The 15263-nt window shown below is 57.3% G+C and overlaps 1 protein-coding gene across 1 annotated transcript in view; it reads left to right on the top strand.

Moving 5' to 3' along the window:
* The window catches only part of TNNT2 (troponin T2, cardiac type), a 19412-nt gene extending 4626 nt beyond the window's left edge, over nucleotides 1-14786 (top strand). The window contains exons 2-16 of the mRNA XM_059413079.1: nucleotides 140-191; nucleotides 1130-1140; nucleotides 1245-1259; nucleotides 3598-3627; nucleotides 5678-5758; nucleotides 6097-6132; nucleotides 7045-7078; nucleotides 8190-8250; nucleotides 8502-8618; nucleotides 9492-9569; nucleotides 10634-10744; nucleotides 11914-12023; nucleotides 12574-12664; nucleotides 14168-14208; nucleotides 14545-14786. Coding sequence (XP_059269062.1) covers nucleotides 154-191; nucleotides 1130-1140; nucleotides 1245-1259; nucleotides 3598-3627; nucleotides 5678-5758; nucleotides 6097-6132; nucleotides 7045-7078; nucleotides 8190-8250; nucleotides 8502-8618; nucleotides 9492-9569; nucleotides 10634-10744; nucleotides 11914-12023; nucleotides 12574-12664; nucleotides 14168-14208; nucleotides 14545-14590 — 900 coding nt within the window. The 5' untranslated portion in view covers nucleotides 140-153 and the 3' untranslated portion in view covers nucleotides 14591-14786. The remainder of the gene's footprint in view (nucleotides 1-139; nucleotides 192-1129; nucleotides 1141-1244; nucleotides 1260-3597; nucleotides 3628-5677; nucleotides 5759-6096; nucleotides 6133-7044; nucleotides 7079-8189; nucleotides 8251-8501; nucleotides 8619-9491; nucleotides 9570-10633; nucleotides 10745-11913; nucleotides 12024-12573; nucleotides 12665-14167; nucleotides 14209-14544) is intronic.
* The last annotated feature ends 477 nt before the right edge of the window (nucleotides 14787-15263 follow it).

Below are 15263 nucleotides of genomic sequence, written 5' to 3'. Positions count from 1 at the left end.
GGGGGGGCCGCCCCCCCCCCCCCCCCCCCCCCCCCCCCCCCCCCCCCGTCACCCCGCAAGACCTCTTGGGGTGGCAGCCTGGGGCTGAGGAGGACAGGCTTCCCCTTCAGCCCATATTGACATTTTTCTCTTTCTGGAGGGAGAGCAGAGACCATGTCTGACACGGAAGAGGTGGCGGAAGAGTACGAGGAGTGAGTATCTGGAGCTTCCGCAGGCCGCTCCCAGCCCCGCCCCTCACACCTGGCCCAGGAACCTGCTGGGATGGGGGAGGGGAGCTGCTGCGCCCACTCTGGGGCTCTAACTTGTGCCTCTGTGCCTCTGGGCTGCAGATCCTGGGTTGGCCACAGGCTGGGAGACTTTTGGAAATAAAGAGGCTCAGCTCCCAGGGTCAGCTGGGGTTCTAGCTGGCTAGGAGACTTGGAGGCAGAGGCGCTTAGAAGCTGTGTCTCCTGAAAACGGAGCCAGAGATGTTCAGTGACTGTCCCGAAGCCACAGAGTTGATCGTGCCCCATAAAACCCAAATCTGAGCTCACAGCACTTCGTCTTGGAACCATTCTCCTCTCGAAGTGCCCTGTCCACCGCCTGGGGGTGGGACACTTGCAGCCAAGATAACAGTGATGTCTGGAGGGTGATGCTCACCAGGGAGGAGGCAGAGGTATCAGGATTCAGAGCTCCTACCCTCATGGGATTTGTTCTCCTGTGGGATTTAAGATGTCAGATGCTGGAAGTAATCAGCCAAGAGGGGCTGGGCTTGGAGGGTGGGCTGTGGGTGTGCAGGAGCTCTAAGGAGGGGTAGAGCGGTGGAGGCTGTGGTTATCAGGCATATCTGTGTTGGATTTAGATAGGGAGAGAATGGGGAGGGAAGAGTGTTCTAGGGCACAGCCTGCAAAGCTCAGCGCGGGGAGAGAGTGGTAAGTGGGCAGACGTTGTAGAGACCCGAGCAGGAGCCCTGGATGAGAAGACAGGGCCTGTTGGGGGGTGTCTTTGTAGGTGGGCAGAGCTCCATGAGGCAATGAGGGAAATAAAGAATGGACTTATCTTTCGGGAAAGATCAGTGTGTGCGTACTCTGTGTGTGTGTGTGTGTGTGTGTGTGTAGTGTGCTACTGACAGTCTCCTTCTGCACGGCAGGGAGCAGGAAGGTAAGCACATGCCTATGAACTCATTTGGATGAAGGGCAGCCTGACTGGAAACTGACGCCCCTCTTGTCTCCTCTCTTGCGGCCATGGTCTTCTCCCCTGAGCAGAAGAAGCTGTGGAAGGTATGGAGCTTGGGCAGAGGGAGGGCCAGAAAAGAGAGGTCCCGGCGAATCCAGTATCCTGTCCCTGCCCCTCACTGCCAGCTGAGCCAAGGTCCATGGCTCCTAACTAGGAATCAGTCCTAGCCTCAGTTGCTCAGGTCTTAAGCAAAAGGTTTACACCTGTCTCTACTGTCCATTCTTTTGTTCACACAGAATCACCTTTTTCCCAATTAATTATTTTTATTTTTTTCTCTAATTTTTTTTCCCATGGAAAATTTTAAATGCACATACAAGTAGCAAAAACAGAATTATGCGCACACATCCCCCCCTTCCCCAAGCCCCCAGCTTCAACAATCAACTATGGCCAATCTCTTTTCATCTAGGTTTCCTCTCCCCTCAGTTCTTTTACAGCTGACATCCCAGATCGTCCCCAGATGTCATATCATTTCATGCTTAAGTAGTTTATTAGGTATTTCTAAATGATAAGCACTATTTAAAGAAAAACATAACTGTGACACCTTTATCACCCCTAAAAATATTCAACTTAATAATTTTCCAAGTGAGATAATGGAAGCGTTCAGTTATCTGAAACATTTTAAAAAAGATTTTCTTTATTTATTTGAGAGAGAGAGAGCACAAGCGGGGAGGGGGAAAGGTAGAAGAGGAAGGACAGGCAGATTCCCCGCTCAGCATGGAGCCCAATGCTGGGTTTGATCCCTGAGATCACGACCCTGAGAGCACGACCCTGACACCATGACCCAGAGAGCACGACCCTGAGACCATGACCTGAGCCAAAACCTAGAGTTGGACGCTTAACCGTGCCACCCAGGAGCCCCTCTGTTACAATTTAGATAAACACGACAACATCATTATCTTTCAAAAGTCTGTTTTGACCCATAGACCCTACTCTGATCTGTTTTCACAGTTCTTGCCTCAGCTTTCTGCCTCATGTCCCTTTGGAGGAACACCCTAACTGTTCTGTCTTCCTGAGCACGTGACACATGGAAGTGACTAAGAGGTCTCACTCCAGTCACCATCCAGCCCCCCAAGTGGCCCAGAATAGCCCTCAATCCCCTCAGGCGTCAGCACCCTAGGCGGTTTTCATCTTGTCCCGTAAGAGGCTCAGCAAATCCTCACCAGTATCACTCAGCACGCGATGTGTGGACATCAGGTTACAGGGCTTCCCGAAGGTCTGGGAGAGAGCCAGGAGCTTCAGTAGCTGTCCCCCTCCTTCCCGGTGCCTTTTAGGGACAACGAGGACCCTCTTGCACATTTAAGGCTGTTCCAGGGTGCCTGGCCAAAGAGTAGACCCCAGAGAAACTCATGGGGGAAACTGAGAGGGGACATGGGAGTCACTTGGTTTTCAAGGGACACCAGATACGTCAGAACCTATCCCCAATGCTTTTTGAACCCCATATCCACTTTTTGCTGTGTTCCCTGCATACGCTCTCGGTACGGAGGCTTTTCCTCTGTTTTTGAGGTCTTGCCAGCTCGTGAATTGTCAGGTGTGGTATTTGAGATACAGACCTCTGGATCTGGGACTAATTTGCCTGCCACACACAGTAGGCTTTGGCTATGAATTAACAAAATAGTTCTCTGCTGCGATGGTGGCCTGAGCTCCAGGTAGCACCCGCCTTGCTTGCACTGAATGGACCCCACCTGCCTCCCACATAGCTAAGCCCCTGGCTGGAAATGACCAAGAAAGAGCAAGGTCAAATGCATGGCCACTAAGCTGAGACGCAGAGTGCCGACGGCTCTGAGCTCTTCCTCTTCAGGCAGGAATTTGCAGACCATGTGCTGGTCTGTTCCCTCAGTGGTAGGTGCTGTGCCTTCCTCAGACGGGGGCTCCTTCCTTCACCCAGACCAGGCAAGTCTGCGCTGTGCCAGGCTCTCCAGTGGGGCTTTCAGAACTGTGACCCCTGGACGCTGGAGATGTTCTGGGAGATACCTGAGAGGCTCACTCAGGGTAGGAACGTGGGAGAAGCTTGACGGCCGGGAGTTATCCCACTCTGCTCGTCGGGCCTCCGTCTTCGTGGCTAGAGGCAGAGCTGGACACGGCCAGTTACCACTTACTGAATGACCCCCACAGGCCAGGTAACTGCCTGGTGGGTCATTGTGTCCTAACATCAACGGAGAGGTGAGGATGGTTATTTCCATTTCACGGACAAGGCGCCTGGGAAGCTGCTGAGGAATGAATTGCCCAGGTTGCTAGAAGTGGTGAATCAGGAATTGGAACAAGAGCTCAATTCCCAAGCCCACGCTCAAAACCGCGCTCTGTCCCGCAGCTCCCGCCCTGTCCTGCTCCCAGACTAACCTGTCTCGCTTTTCCCTATTGCTGCGGCCACTCCCTGACCCCCAGAAGAGGAGGACTGGAGAGAGGACGAAGACGGTAGTACAGCTTTTACTTTCCTGTGCTTTCTGCTCCCTGCTGTCCTGAACCGGGCCCTGCTCTGCGGCAGAGTAGGCGGGGGTGGGGGAGATGGGGGGTGGGGAGGGACAGGTGTGGAGCCTCAGAGGGGCCTCCCAGCCTCAGAGGGGCCAGACCGCGGCTCCTTTCTCTCGTTCCTGATCTTTCTCCTGGGCTAGGTGGTGGGCAGGACCCAGGCTGGCTTGTCCCCCAGCCTGCTCTGAATGTGGCCGCAAAGGGGGACTAATGTCCAGACGAGTGGTCTTTCTCTGCTCCCCCTGCACATCCTTGGGCCCTCCCTCTGAACTGGACAGCACCCAGGCGGGGTGGCCCTGGCAAGAGGGGCCTGGGGACAAAGTTATCCGAGAGCAGCTGGGGGAACTGGAAATAGCTAGAGCAGAAAGGACATGACGTCAGCCTTCAAATGTGCACTGCTGTGGGGCGTTGCGGGGTGGGGGTGGGGGGTGGGGCTGGACTTGTTCCCGGCCCCTGGGGAGAGGGCTAGGGCAAGGGAGATAGACTTGGGCTGAAGTTTGGTAAGTGCTTTCTCACAGTGATGTCTCAAGATGCGCCGGGTGGTCCAGGGAGGCTGGGGGTGCCTCGGCCAGCGTGTTGCCTGACCCCTGGCTGAGGGCGAGGAGCATTCTTCAGAGAACTGAAACATTAGATGGGGGCGGGGGGAGGGCAGGGGCTAACAAGATGTCCTGAAGAGGACCCCAAAACTGGCCATACACTTGCTGGTCAGCCTTCTACTCTCACCCCTTCTGGAAGGATCTTCTCTGAGGTAAGGAGCCTGTGGGGATCAAAGAAGAGACACCCCCAGGCCCAGACCTAGGAAAAAGGACAGAGAGAGCATCAGGCGGAGTGAGTGGTGGCTGGTGTTTCTTTCCTGACCGCCTCTCTCTCGCCCGCCCTGCGGCTTTTTCTCCTCCCTCTGCCAGGAGGTCACCCCTTGTCCGCCATCGGTCAGTGAGCCGTTCCCAAGCACCTCCTACAGGCAGAGCCGCCTGCCGGGCGACATCCTGTCTTATCTGTCCACTCCAAGTGCCTGACTTGGGTGGGGTCCATATCCTGCCAAGCAAAGGGATGAAAATAGAAAAATCCTACCGACTCTCTGGACACTCAGCTGTCGACACAGGGGGTACCTACACCCGTAGTCCTTCCACCCATAGTCTTGCTGTTTCGGTTTCTTTTAGAAACACACGAAGGGTCCCTAGAATTCCTGAGTCCAGGACAGGAGCTTTCCCAGCAGCACAGCTTAAGCAGGGTACATCCTGGGGTGTCAGATCCCTGGGTGGAACATTCTGGTGAGGCAGGTGGTTGGGGAGTGGGGTGGAGTCACGTTGCCAGAGGGGCTGCTGGGAAAAGGCCTCAGTCAGGCAGAAACAGCTAGCCACCAGAACTTCCCACCCCAGCAATGAGCCTTGCCAGGCCTGCAAGCCCTTCTCTGCTACCCGCAGCTCCCTCCACACCCTAACACGAAACTACCCCAGACTTCTAGCCCTCCTGCTGGCTTTCAGGTAGAGAACAGGTCTCTATGCTCAGAAAGACCCACTTCCAATTCCCAGACTCCAGGAGAGGCAAGAGTAGAACAAAATGACTCTTCATAAGCCCGATCATGCCCTTCTGTCATGGTTGACCAGGGTCAGCAAACATTTTCTGCAAAGGAGCAGATGGTAAATACTCTAGGCTTTGTGAGCCACACAGTATCTATCTGTTGCCACTACTGAACTCTGCTGTAGTAAGGCAAAGGCAGGCATAGATAGTATGCACATGAATGGATGTGGCTGTGTTCCAATAAAACTTTATTTACAGAAATAGTCTGGGGGCCAGATTTGGCCCTTGGGCCATAGTTTGCCAACTTCTGGTTTAAACCCAGAACTCAGCAGCCCCTTGTTATTCATATCAGTGACCCCCCTATTCATCTGGATCTTGGATGTTGCTGACCTCCATCCCCAGACTTCTCTGATCTGGTCTGTCTGCTAGCAGAAGTAGGGGCCGGGTGTTCACTGTGTCTGACTCGCTTCTGCAGAGCAGGAAGAGGCGGCAGCAGAAGAGGCGGCAGCGGAAGGGGCTGAAGGTGAGGCTGAGACGGAGGAGACCAATGCGGAAGGTAAGGGTCTGTCTGGGGTGAGGGTGCAAGGGGCTTTGTCCTGGTGCTTTGGGGTGGTGGTGGCAGGAGCCCTCAGAGGCAGTGCTATGGCTCTAGGAAATCCAGCCTGTACAGCAGAACGTCCTGCCTGGGCTGGGATTCAGCCGCCAGTGGTCTGGTCAATGACCTTGACTGTGTGCTCCTTTCGTGTCAGGCAGAGCCTTGGGCCCAGGGGCACTTGTATGACTGCAGGAGCTGGCAGGGTGCGCTCTGTTTAGGACCTATATGAGGGGAAGACTCTTGGAAGGAGGCCCTGAGCCTGGAATAGGGACCTTACTGATGTTTCGTGTTCTGTTTAGGAGATGGACGAGAAGAGGAGGCTAAAGAAGCCGAGGGTAAGGACAACTGGACATCAGGAGACAGGTATTGGGGCATCAAGGGAACCCCTACAAGCAGACTGCTGGAGACTGCCCACAGGGCTCCTTCCAGGGAGGTGGGTGAAGAGGGGCTCAGGGGAGGAGAGGACAGAAGTTGGTGGCCATGCGGGTTTTGGTGAAGGGCTCCAAACCTCTGGCCGCCTCATTCCGGAGAAGTTGCCGGGGTGGTGCCCTGCGGGAGAGGGGACCAATGTCCAGTCCTCAATCTGGGCAGGGCCCCCAGAAGTCACTGACACCTACAAGGTGCCTGGAACTCAGACAAAATCACTTGTAAGGTGTGGTGTCTATAGGATGAAATCCCAAGACATAGATGGTCCACGTGCTGGGTCGCTGCAGGGGTCATTGTCACGTGATAGGTTTTGGCAAGGGTGCAGTGGTCCTAGTCACATCTCATGGGGAGGGGCAACCAGCTGGATCTTGGCATCATGCCCATCAGCATCCCCCTGGAGGCCAGGGAGTCCAGGGAGCAACCAATTAGGCAGAGACCTGGGAGGGGACTGTGTAGCCAGGATCCTCTGGGACAGTGCTATGGGACCCTGCCTCACTAGGAAGAAAATCTGCCTTGCCCAGAACTGGTGAATGAGGAAAGGCTTGGAAGTTTCACTCTGGGTGTGTGTGCTTCCCATTAGGGCCCAGCTGTGCCCTGAGACGTTGCCCCTGGGAGCTTCTGTGGGAGAGGAAGTGTAGGGTCTGTGGCCCCGCCGCTTTAATTCTTCGTGCTGCTCCTGGAACCGGGGATCCCTGGGGTGGAAGGAATGTACTGTGGAGATGGAGAAGTGGAGGCCCATGGGTGCCCAGCTCATCAGGGGCAGAGCTGGGACCACATCTGGGGCCTCCTGACCTGTGGCTATGTGCTTCTCTCCTCTCCAGATGGCCCAGTAGAGGAGTCCAAACCAAAGCCCAGGTGAGTGGGACACACCTGTGGTGAAGCCCTGGTGGATGATTAGGGCAGGACAGGAATGCAGTACGGCACAGTGGGCATGGGCTGGGGCTTGCGGCAGGCACAGGCCACCATGTATGGTTGTATAGGTTGTGTACTGCATGAGTGTCAGCCTGAGGGAAAGCAGGGGCCTCAGACTCCATTACCAATTGTGTACACCGTCATGGACACCACTGTGTTCATCTAGGGGAAAAGGAAGGAACAGTTGTGGTCCTGGACAGATGTCCTCTCCTATCCCACAGCCCAGCTGGAACACCTTCCTCTGTAGCTTAATTGGGACTGAAGGGAAGAGGGAAAAAAATCTGGGGGAGCCAAGCAATGACATTGTGCCAGCCTAGGTGGCTTCACGGTGTCGTAGAGGGGTGGGGCAGGGCAGCTTGGTGCCACACAAGTGAAAGCACCTGCAAGCTGTGGGTGTTGGGTGGGGCAGGGCGGGGGAAGATTGCAGGGGGCTCAGGTGGGGGGCCAGCGAGGGTTTCCCTTTCTGTGATGCTCAACCTGTTAGCAGATGACGTCTCCGCCCACACTTGCGGGCTTCTCCCCATTTCCTTGGGGCCTCTGGAAACCAGCCGTGGAGACAGTCCCAGCAATGCTCATTTGTTCAGCACCTTTCCCTTTCCAGGCACCTGAATGGACACAGCACTATCTCATTTCAGACCCACCCAGACCTAAGGGCAAATGGGGAAACTGAGGACAGAGCCCACTGGCTCTGGTGTCACACCGCAAGCATGCGTGGGGGTGGGAACGAAACCACAGGACTCAAGGGCTCATGGGGGGTTCTGTGGGGTCAGTCGCACGTGCTATGTGATTTGGAGCACGTCATTACCTCTCTGAGCTGCAGGTGTTTTAAACGAGATGGGTGGTCCCTACGTTGCTGGTGTAGGGGAGGTTGAAGCAAGAGGGCACGCGGGAAAGAGGATGCTGTCCTCCGCTGGCGGGGGTGGGGAGTAGATGGGCGGTGAGCTTTCACTGTTGCGGCCGTGCTTCTGCAGGACGGAGGGGGCCCTGCCGGCCCGGGGCACCCATAGTCCCCCCCAGAGGACAGTCACAGAGTCCCTCCTCTTCTCTCCAACAGGCCTTTTATGCCCAACTTGGTGCCGCCCAAGATCCCCGATGGGGAGAGAGTAGACTTTGATGTGAGTGTGCCTGTGGGGAGAGTGGGCTGGGGCTGGCAGGGGTCGCAGGGGTCCCAAGGAGACTGGGGGGGTGGGGGGGTGACGTGGCAGGTGAGGCGGTGATCGGCACAGGCCCAGCTGGGCACTATCCTGGGTTCAGGCCCCCAGCCTGCCCGTCCCTTCTGCTTTGCGGAGGGTACCACCTGCCCGCCATATCCCCCTGGACCCATGGGCACCGCAGCCCCTGAGCCCATGAAATCGTGCTTTCACAGGACATCCACCGGAAGCGCATGGAGAAGGACCTGAACGAGCTGCAGACGCTGATCGAGGCTCACTTTGAGAACAGGAAGAAGGAAGAGGAGGAGCTCATCTCACTCAAAGACAGGATCGTGGGTGTCCAGTCTCCCGTAGGAAGACCCCTGGAGGCCATGCACTGTCCTCCACGCCCTCTGTGTGAGGCCCTGCCTCCTCCAGGCAGCCTTCCCCGGGGTGTGCCTGACCCTGGCTCTCCCTCAGGACCCCTGTGGCCAAGGAGCCGCTCCGGAGGCCCTGCACCGGGGTGTCTCGGGTCCCCGCCCTCCCTCCTCACCAGACTGGATGGTTCTTGGCAGCTGGAGCTGCTGATTGTCTCTGGGCGCCCCAGGCTCTGGTTGTGGGATGACCAGTCAGAGAGCTGTTGTCCTACTTCTGTGCCTGCGTCCCTTCCAGGGGACTCAGTGCTCCCCACTGACTCGGGGAGGATGACGGGGTCTCTGCTGGGGAGAGGGGAGGTTGTTGTGATTCCTTTGCTTTTCCCTCCACCACATTTGCCACCGCGTTGGCGCATGGCTGCGTGGCTCTGGCTGGCCGCCGGGGATTTGGCCATCTGTCAGTGAGCATGGAGCAGCTGCGGAGGCCAGGGCCGGCGAGGGGCCAGGGACCCAGCACTCAGGGGAGATGGGAGAAGCCCGCCTGACATTTGTCAAATCTTTGAGAACAACCCTGTGATGAGTGACGTTCAAAGTCGGTCCTCTTCACAGGCCCGCTGTGGTCTGTCTTTATTTAGCCGGGGCCGCCTTCTGAGCTGGGCCACCTGTCCAGGGGCCCTCTCCATCCTCATGCACAGAGCTGGTCGAGAGCAGCAGCTTTTGGGGCAGCCGAGACTCGGAGGGGAACAGTCTCTGTGGGTTCCCTTGCCACCGCTCTCCCTGGTTGGTCCGGGCACCTCGGAGCACTCCCTTCCCTGTGCACGCACTGGGCAGGCTTGGCCTCTCTCCCCACAGGAAAAGCGGCGGGCCGAGCGGGCCGAGCAGCAGCGCATCCGGAATGAGCGGGAGAAGGAGCGTCAGACTCGCCTGGCTGTGAGTGACCCCTAGTCTGAGGCCCACCGAACCCCCTGTGCTTCCAGGCCCCCAGGACCCCCTCTCTCCGAGGCCCACCGAACCCCCTGTGCTTCCAGACCCCCAGGCCCCCCTCTCTCCATACACACTGATTCAGTCCTCGAGTCCCTGGTGAGCGCTGCGCACTGTGGGGATTCTGATGACACACAGCAAACAAGACAGATGTCTGGGTCCTGAACTTCCTATTTTATATAGTAAGACCCTCCGTCCAGCAGTTCCACATCTGGGTATTTACTGGAAGATGAAACTGCAAATTCAGAAAGGTATCTGGGCCCCATTCAGTGTAGCCTTGTTTACAGTAGCAAAGACGTGGCCACAAGCCGGGTGTCCACTGATGGAGGAATGGATGAGGAAAATGCACACACACACACATGCACACACAGTGAAATATTATTACTCAGCCATTAAAAAAAGAAGGAAATCTTGCCATTTGTGAGAATGTGGCTGGACCTGGAGGGTATTATGCTAAGTGATATAAGTCAGACAGTGAAGGGCAAATACTGTATGATATGATTTCACTTATATGTGGAATCTAAAATGAAACACAACCCAAAACAAAACCCCAAGCTCATAGATGCGGAGAACAGACTGATGGTTGCCAGAGGCAGGGGTTAGGGGTGGGCAAAATGGGTGGAAGGGGTCGAAAGGTACAACTTTCATTATAAGACAAGTAGGTCCTCTCCAGGCCTCCACCCTGCCCATAGGCCGGCTCCCGGGGAACAGAGGGTCCCATGGCCCTCTTCTTGTGTTGCTGCTGGAGGTCCTTCCAGAGCAGTAGGCCTCCTCAAGGGGCTCCTGCCTGAGGGGGTGACACGATCCACACCTGGAAATCATTCTTCCCTCATTGATCAACAGAAGTCCTCACAGTGGGCCAGGCCCTATGCTGGGGGGGTCTCCTCAGGGGGCTTCTTGCCTGGTGGAGAGAAAGCTCCGCTCCACTGACCCAGAAAGACCCCAGATTTCAGCCCCATGTCAGGAGTTTGTGTCCCCACCCCTGATGTGCTCTTCCTGCCCCCTGGAAACAGGAAGAGAGGGCCCGACGAGAGGAGGAGGAGAACAGGAGGAAGGCCGAGGATGAGGCCCGGAAGAAGAAGGCTTTGTCCAACATGATGCACTTTGGGGGCTACATCCAGAAGGTAGGTCAGGGAGCAGCAGCCTTCTTCAGAAGGTCCTGGGGTATGGGGAGGAGAAATTCTCAACTCTGTGTGAGAGACCGAGGTCTCCTCCTGCCCGGCCCCCTAGCCGGCTCTCTGCCCCACTGTGGCTTTCTCCAGGAGGGGCCTGCAGACAGAGCCGCCCCCTGCCCCTGCCCCATGTCAGCAGTGCCCAGGGGTCCCCAGGGTGGATGGTGCATCTGGAAGAGCCCTGTGCCTCAGAGCTCTGGTGGGAGAACCCAATCTGCCACTTAGAGCTGTGTGGCCTCGGGCAACCTCAGAGCCTCAGCGCATCTGTAAAGTGGGTTTTCTGTTGTCTGCTCTGCCTGCTCCGAGCTCAGATGGGCTCACGTGGCAGGCAGCTGGGAGATGGTTTATTCCTGCAGACTCCCTCCGCTCCTAATTTTTGGGCCCTGCTCCTGCAAGGTTCTCCATTCTCAGGGGAGGAGAGGAAATATAAAAATTGATTTTCTCTGTGCTGAAGAGATCAGAACATTTTCTCAGATTTCCAAAGCCCCCCACTCAGAACCAGACCAGGTTGCCTGCCTCCGCCCCCACAGTGACCTCGCCAGCCAGACTTTTGGCGTGGGCCCGCTCTCAAAATGGTCCGTGCCTCACCCCTAGACTCCTGTCCTACTAAACAAGGTTGCCTACAATGAGCGTCTCAATCACCTTCTCCTTCTCCTGTCTCTCTGCCTCTGCCTTCGGCCCCGTGCTCTGCTCTCTCTCTGTGTCTCTGTCCCGGGTCTCGTTCTTTCTCTCTGGGTCTTTCTCTCATGGTGTCCTGGCTCTGCAGGCCCAGGTGGGTACAAAAACCTCTAACCCTCCTTCTCATGGTTTTGGGTCCTCCGGGGGAGGGCAGGGTGCCTGGCTGGAGGGGAGGAGTGTGGAGGATGGGTTAGTGGGAGGAGGGAGTGGGCAGAGAGGTGGAAGAATTTGGATTCCAAAGGAATAAAGGACTGAAATGGCCCTCCTGGGTCCTGCCTGGAAATCCAGGCCGTTGATGGCGTGGGGGTCTCAGGAAGAAGAGGATAAGGACCTGGTCCTTCTGCAGTCCTTGTCTTACTCCCTGTTGGGTTTCCGGAGGGTTAGGGGAGAAGGGGGGGTGGGTGTTCTCTAGCCAACCCTCCCCGGCTTGTCATCCTCTCCAGACGGAGCGGAAAAGTGGGAAGAGACAGACGGAGCGGGAGAAGAAGAAGAAGATTCTGGCCGAGAGGAGGAAGGTGCTGGCCATCGACCACCTGAATGAAGATCAGCTGAGGTGGGGGCTGGGGAGCGCTGGGCATTGCATACACCTGCGGGGGGAGGGCAGGTGGGGCAGAGGGCACGGTCTCACCATCCACCACCAGAGGGCGCTGCCACACCACATATTTTTTCCCCAAAGGCTTACTGGTACCAGTAAAATTGGGCGGGAGCTGGTGGGGCCATCTCTGTGCTTTGCCTCCAGGGACTAGGGAAAGAGAACTGACTAGGCACCTCACCCCTATGAGCTTCTCCTTAGCCACCTGCCCCCAATTGGTGGGAAGGGGGATTGGACTGTGCTCTACAGTGCTAGAAGGGCTTTTCCCTCTCCCTCCCCACCCGCCCCCCAACTCTGCCCTAGCAGCCCCCGTATCTGTTCCTAAAGTGAGTACTGCTATCTGGGTCCCACGCTGAGCCAGGTGGGCTGGGGGTCCCCTTAGCAGGCCTGGAGGTGGGAAGGAGGGCTGGGACCTCTGGGGGCTGGGTCAGATTTGGGGTAAAGGTAGATGACAGCCCTTCCTTATTGTCCCTGTCCTTTCTCTCCCCCATCCCCGCCCTGCCCCGTGCAGGGAGAAGGCCAAGGAGCTATGGCAGAGCATCTACAACCTGGAGGCAGAGAAGTTCGACCTGCAGGAGAAGTTCAAGCAGCAGAAATATGAAGTGAGCCTACTTACTGCACCCCTCCCCCATCCCATGCTCCTCCTGGTTTGATTGGGGTCCCACGCTGCTGCTCCCGCCAGTCAGGTGCCTTTCCTCTGTCCCTGTCACCTAGGCGAACTCATACTCCTGCCGGGGTGTCTTGTCCCTGACAGTGCTCTGCGCCCACAGCTTGCTGGAGAGGTCGAATGGTTGGTTCACTGGCTGGGGCTGAGCAAAGACTCATTTCTGGGGTTCCATCCCTGGGAGGGGTCTCCCTCCCTTCCGTCCCTGAAGGCCTTGAGGCAGCAGCTCAGGCGCACAGAGCCAGATGAGAGGAGCAGGATGGGCAGAGGGAGGCCTCCCAGGGGAGAGGAGGCCTCACCAGATATGTGGCCACTTCTGTCCCTATGTACCCCGAGGCCCTGGTGTGGGCACAGCTGGCTGAGCCTCAGACTCCCAGCCTCAAAGGGTCTCAGGTGCCCAGACAGCAGGCACAGATTGGCTCAGCCAGCCCAGGTCCCGCATACTTCCCTGCAGGGGCCTTCTGCCTCAAGCTTCCCTTTTGGGACCTGCTTTCCTGTATCCCCTGTGCAATAGGCCCCTCCTCGGAGCACCGCTCAGGCCCCCGTGCTGCAGAGAGGCCATTTTGTGCGCTGACAGCGAACGTGGACTTTGGAGCCACACTACCTGGGTTCTGTAGCTAGCTCTGCCCCTTACCGGCTGTGTGACCCTGGGCAAGTCACTTACTTTTCCTTGTTTCCGTTTCTCCTCTAAATGACAAGGATGCCAGCAAGCCCTGTTTCCGAGGGCTGTTGTGAGAGTTACAGAGGTAATAATAGTAATAATAACAGTAATAACATGTTCCAAGCACTGTTTGAGGACTTGTCCACGTATGAAGTTACACTGTTTGGGAGAGTGCTCATAACGGAACAGAAAGGGTCGGCCGGCCGCCCCACTAAGCGCTCAGTAGGTATTAGCTGCCATTGAAGCCTCTCCAGGCCTGGGCCTTCCTCTCTCCCTCTGGGTCCCCATTTAACTGCAGCTGGCCTGCCGGGCTTCGATTTGGCCAAAGTACAGGGCTGTGAACTGTGGGTGGGCACATGGGGGTGCTGCCCCATCTTGAGCCCCGGGGCAGGAGTGCCTGGGGAGGGGGCGTTGTCTCAGGCTAGGCTAGGGCTGTGGGGAGGACTTCCCGAGGTCCAGCCTTGCACCAGATTCTCAGAAGGCCTCTTCATGCCTCCTTTGACCGGAGCCCTCCGAGGCTCTGGGACCCCACAGTGACCGGCCAGTGATGTGGTCAGGGAACCTCTCCTTGGCTCCTGCGTGTGGGACCAGGGCCCCTCCAGGTCTCTAACCATTCGGACCCTCACAGCATTGCTGCTGGGTCTCCTCTGTGCCCTCTCCCTATCTCCTCTATCCCTCCTTCCTCCTCCACAACTGTGCTAAACCGGCTTCCCCCTCAGCCCCAGCCACCTGAGACCCGAGTCAATGAGCTCAAAGTTACTCTGTTTTTCCCACTTACAGATCAATGTTCTCCGGAACAGGATCAATGATAACCAGAAAGTGTAAGTTTCTAGGTCCTTCCATCCCCAGCCCTGCCTCCTCTTTCCCTGTCTTCCAGCCATGCCACTCCTCTTCTGAGGGCTCTGGCTCCCACTCCTTCCCCTCCTCTTCAGGGCACAGGCTGCTTCCTCCTTGGGCTCCCCTGTGACCACTGTTCGGTGGGGAATGGAGTGCAGGGCCCCAGGGACTCCCTCCAGCCTGAGGCTGCTGCCCTACTCTGCATGTGGAGGCAGCTCCAGGCTGCCCCTCTGAACCCTCAGCCCTCCTGCCTCTGCCTCCTCCCTGTGGAGACCCACTGCCCTGGTCCCGCTTCTGACTGGGCCCTGCTTCTTTTGCAGCTCCAAGACCCGGGGGAAGGCCAAAGTCACCGGGCGCTGGAAGTAGGGGCAGCAGTCCCCTTCACCAGAGATCCTCGCTGTGTCCCTGCCCTGCTCGTCCCCAGCTTCTGGGGCCCTCCTGGGCACTGGAGGCAGACTTGGGTCTGGAAGCCAGGAGCTGGCCCGGCTGGGAGCTGCCGCTCTCAGTGCCTGTGCCCCCACATGCCCACGCACGCCAATAATAAAAGCCAACACACATCGCAGGCCTTGTCTGTCAGCTCCCCTCAGAGGGAGGGAAACTGAAGTGAGAGCCCGTCTCACAGGGTGTCAGGGCCAAGAGCAGACCCTCAGGGTCACAGGTCCCTGGTAACTGCTGGACCCTAAGAAGCTCCCTCCCACCTGCTTCCGGAGGGGAGAGGGCGGCTGGCCCTGGGGGAAGCACAAGCTTCGTCAGGGCTCTCGGGCCTCACAACAGGAGAAGGGCTTGTGAGGGAGCTGCTGTGAGTCACTGCGAGGCCCACTGGGGGGAAGCGCTGAGTGCGGGGACAAGCGTTCCTGTTTCTGTGTGAGTCACTCACTCTGGGAACAATGGAGGCCTTTTTGGATGGGCTTGTTTTCTTTCTCTTCCTGGCCAGGACCTAGGAAACAGGCGTCTGAGGGGCAGGGAGCCCTTGAGGAAGGAGAGAGGGCCAGTTTCATCAGGTAGCTTTTCCGCCAGAGATGAGCTGCCGAGAGGCCTG

The sequence above is a fragment of the Mustela nigripes genome, chromosome 10 (assembly GCF_022355385.1).
Source record: "Mustela nigripes isolate SB6536 chromosome 10, MUSNIG.SB6536, whole genome shotgun sequence".
In the NCBI taxonomy this organism is placed as follows: domain Eukaryota; kingdom Metazoa; phylum Chordata; class Mammalia; order Carnivora; family Mustelidae; genus Mustela; species Mustela nigripes.
Note: the sequence above shows the minus strand (reverse complement) of the source record. Positions and strands in the feature narration are given on the sequence as shown.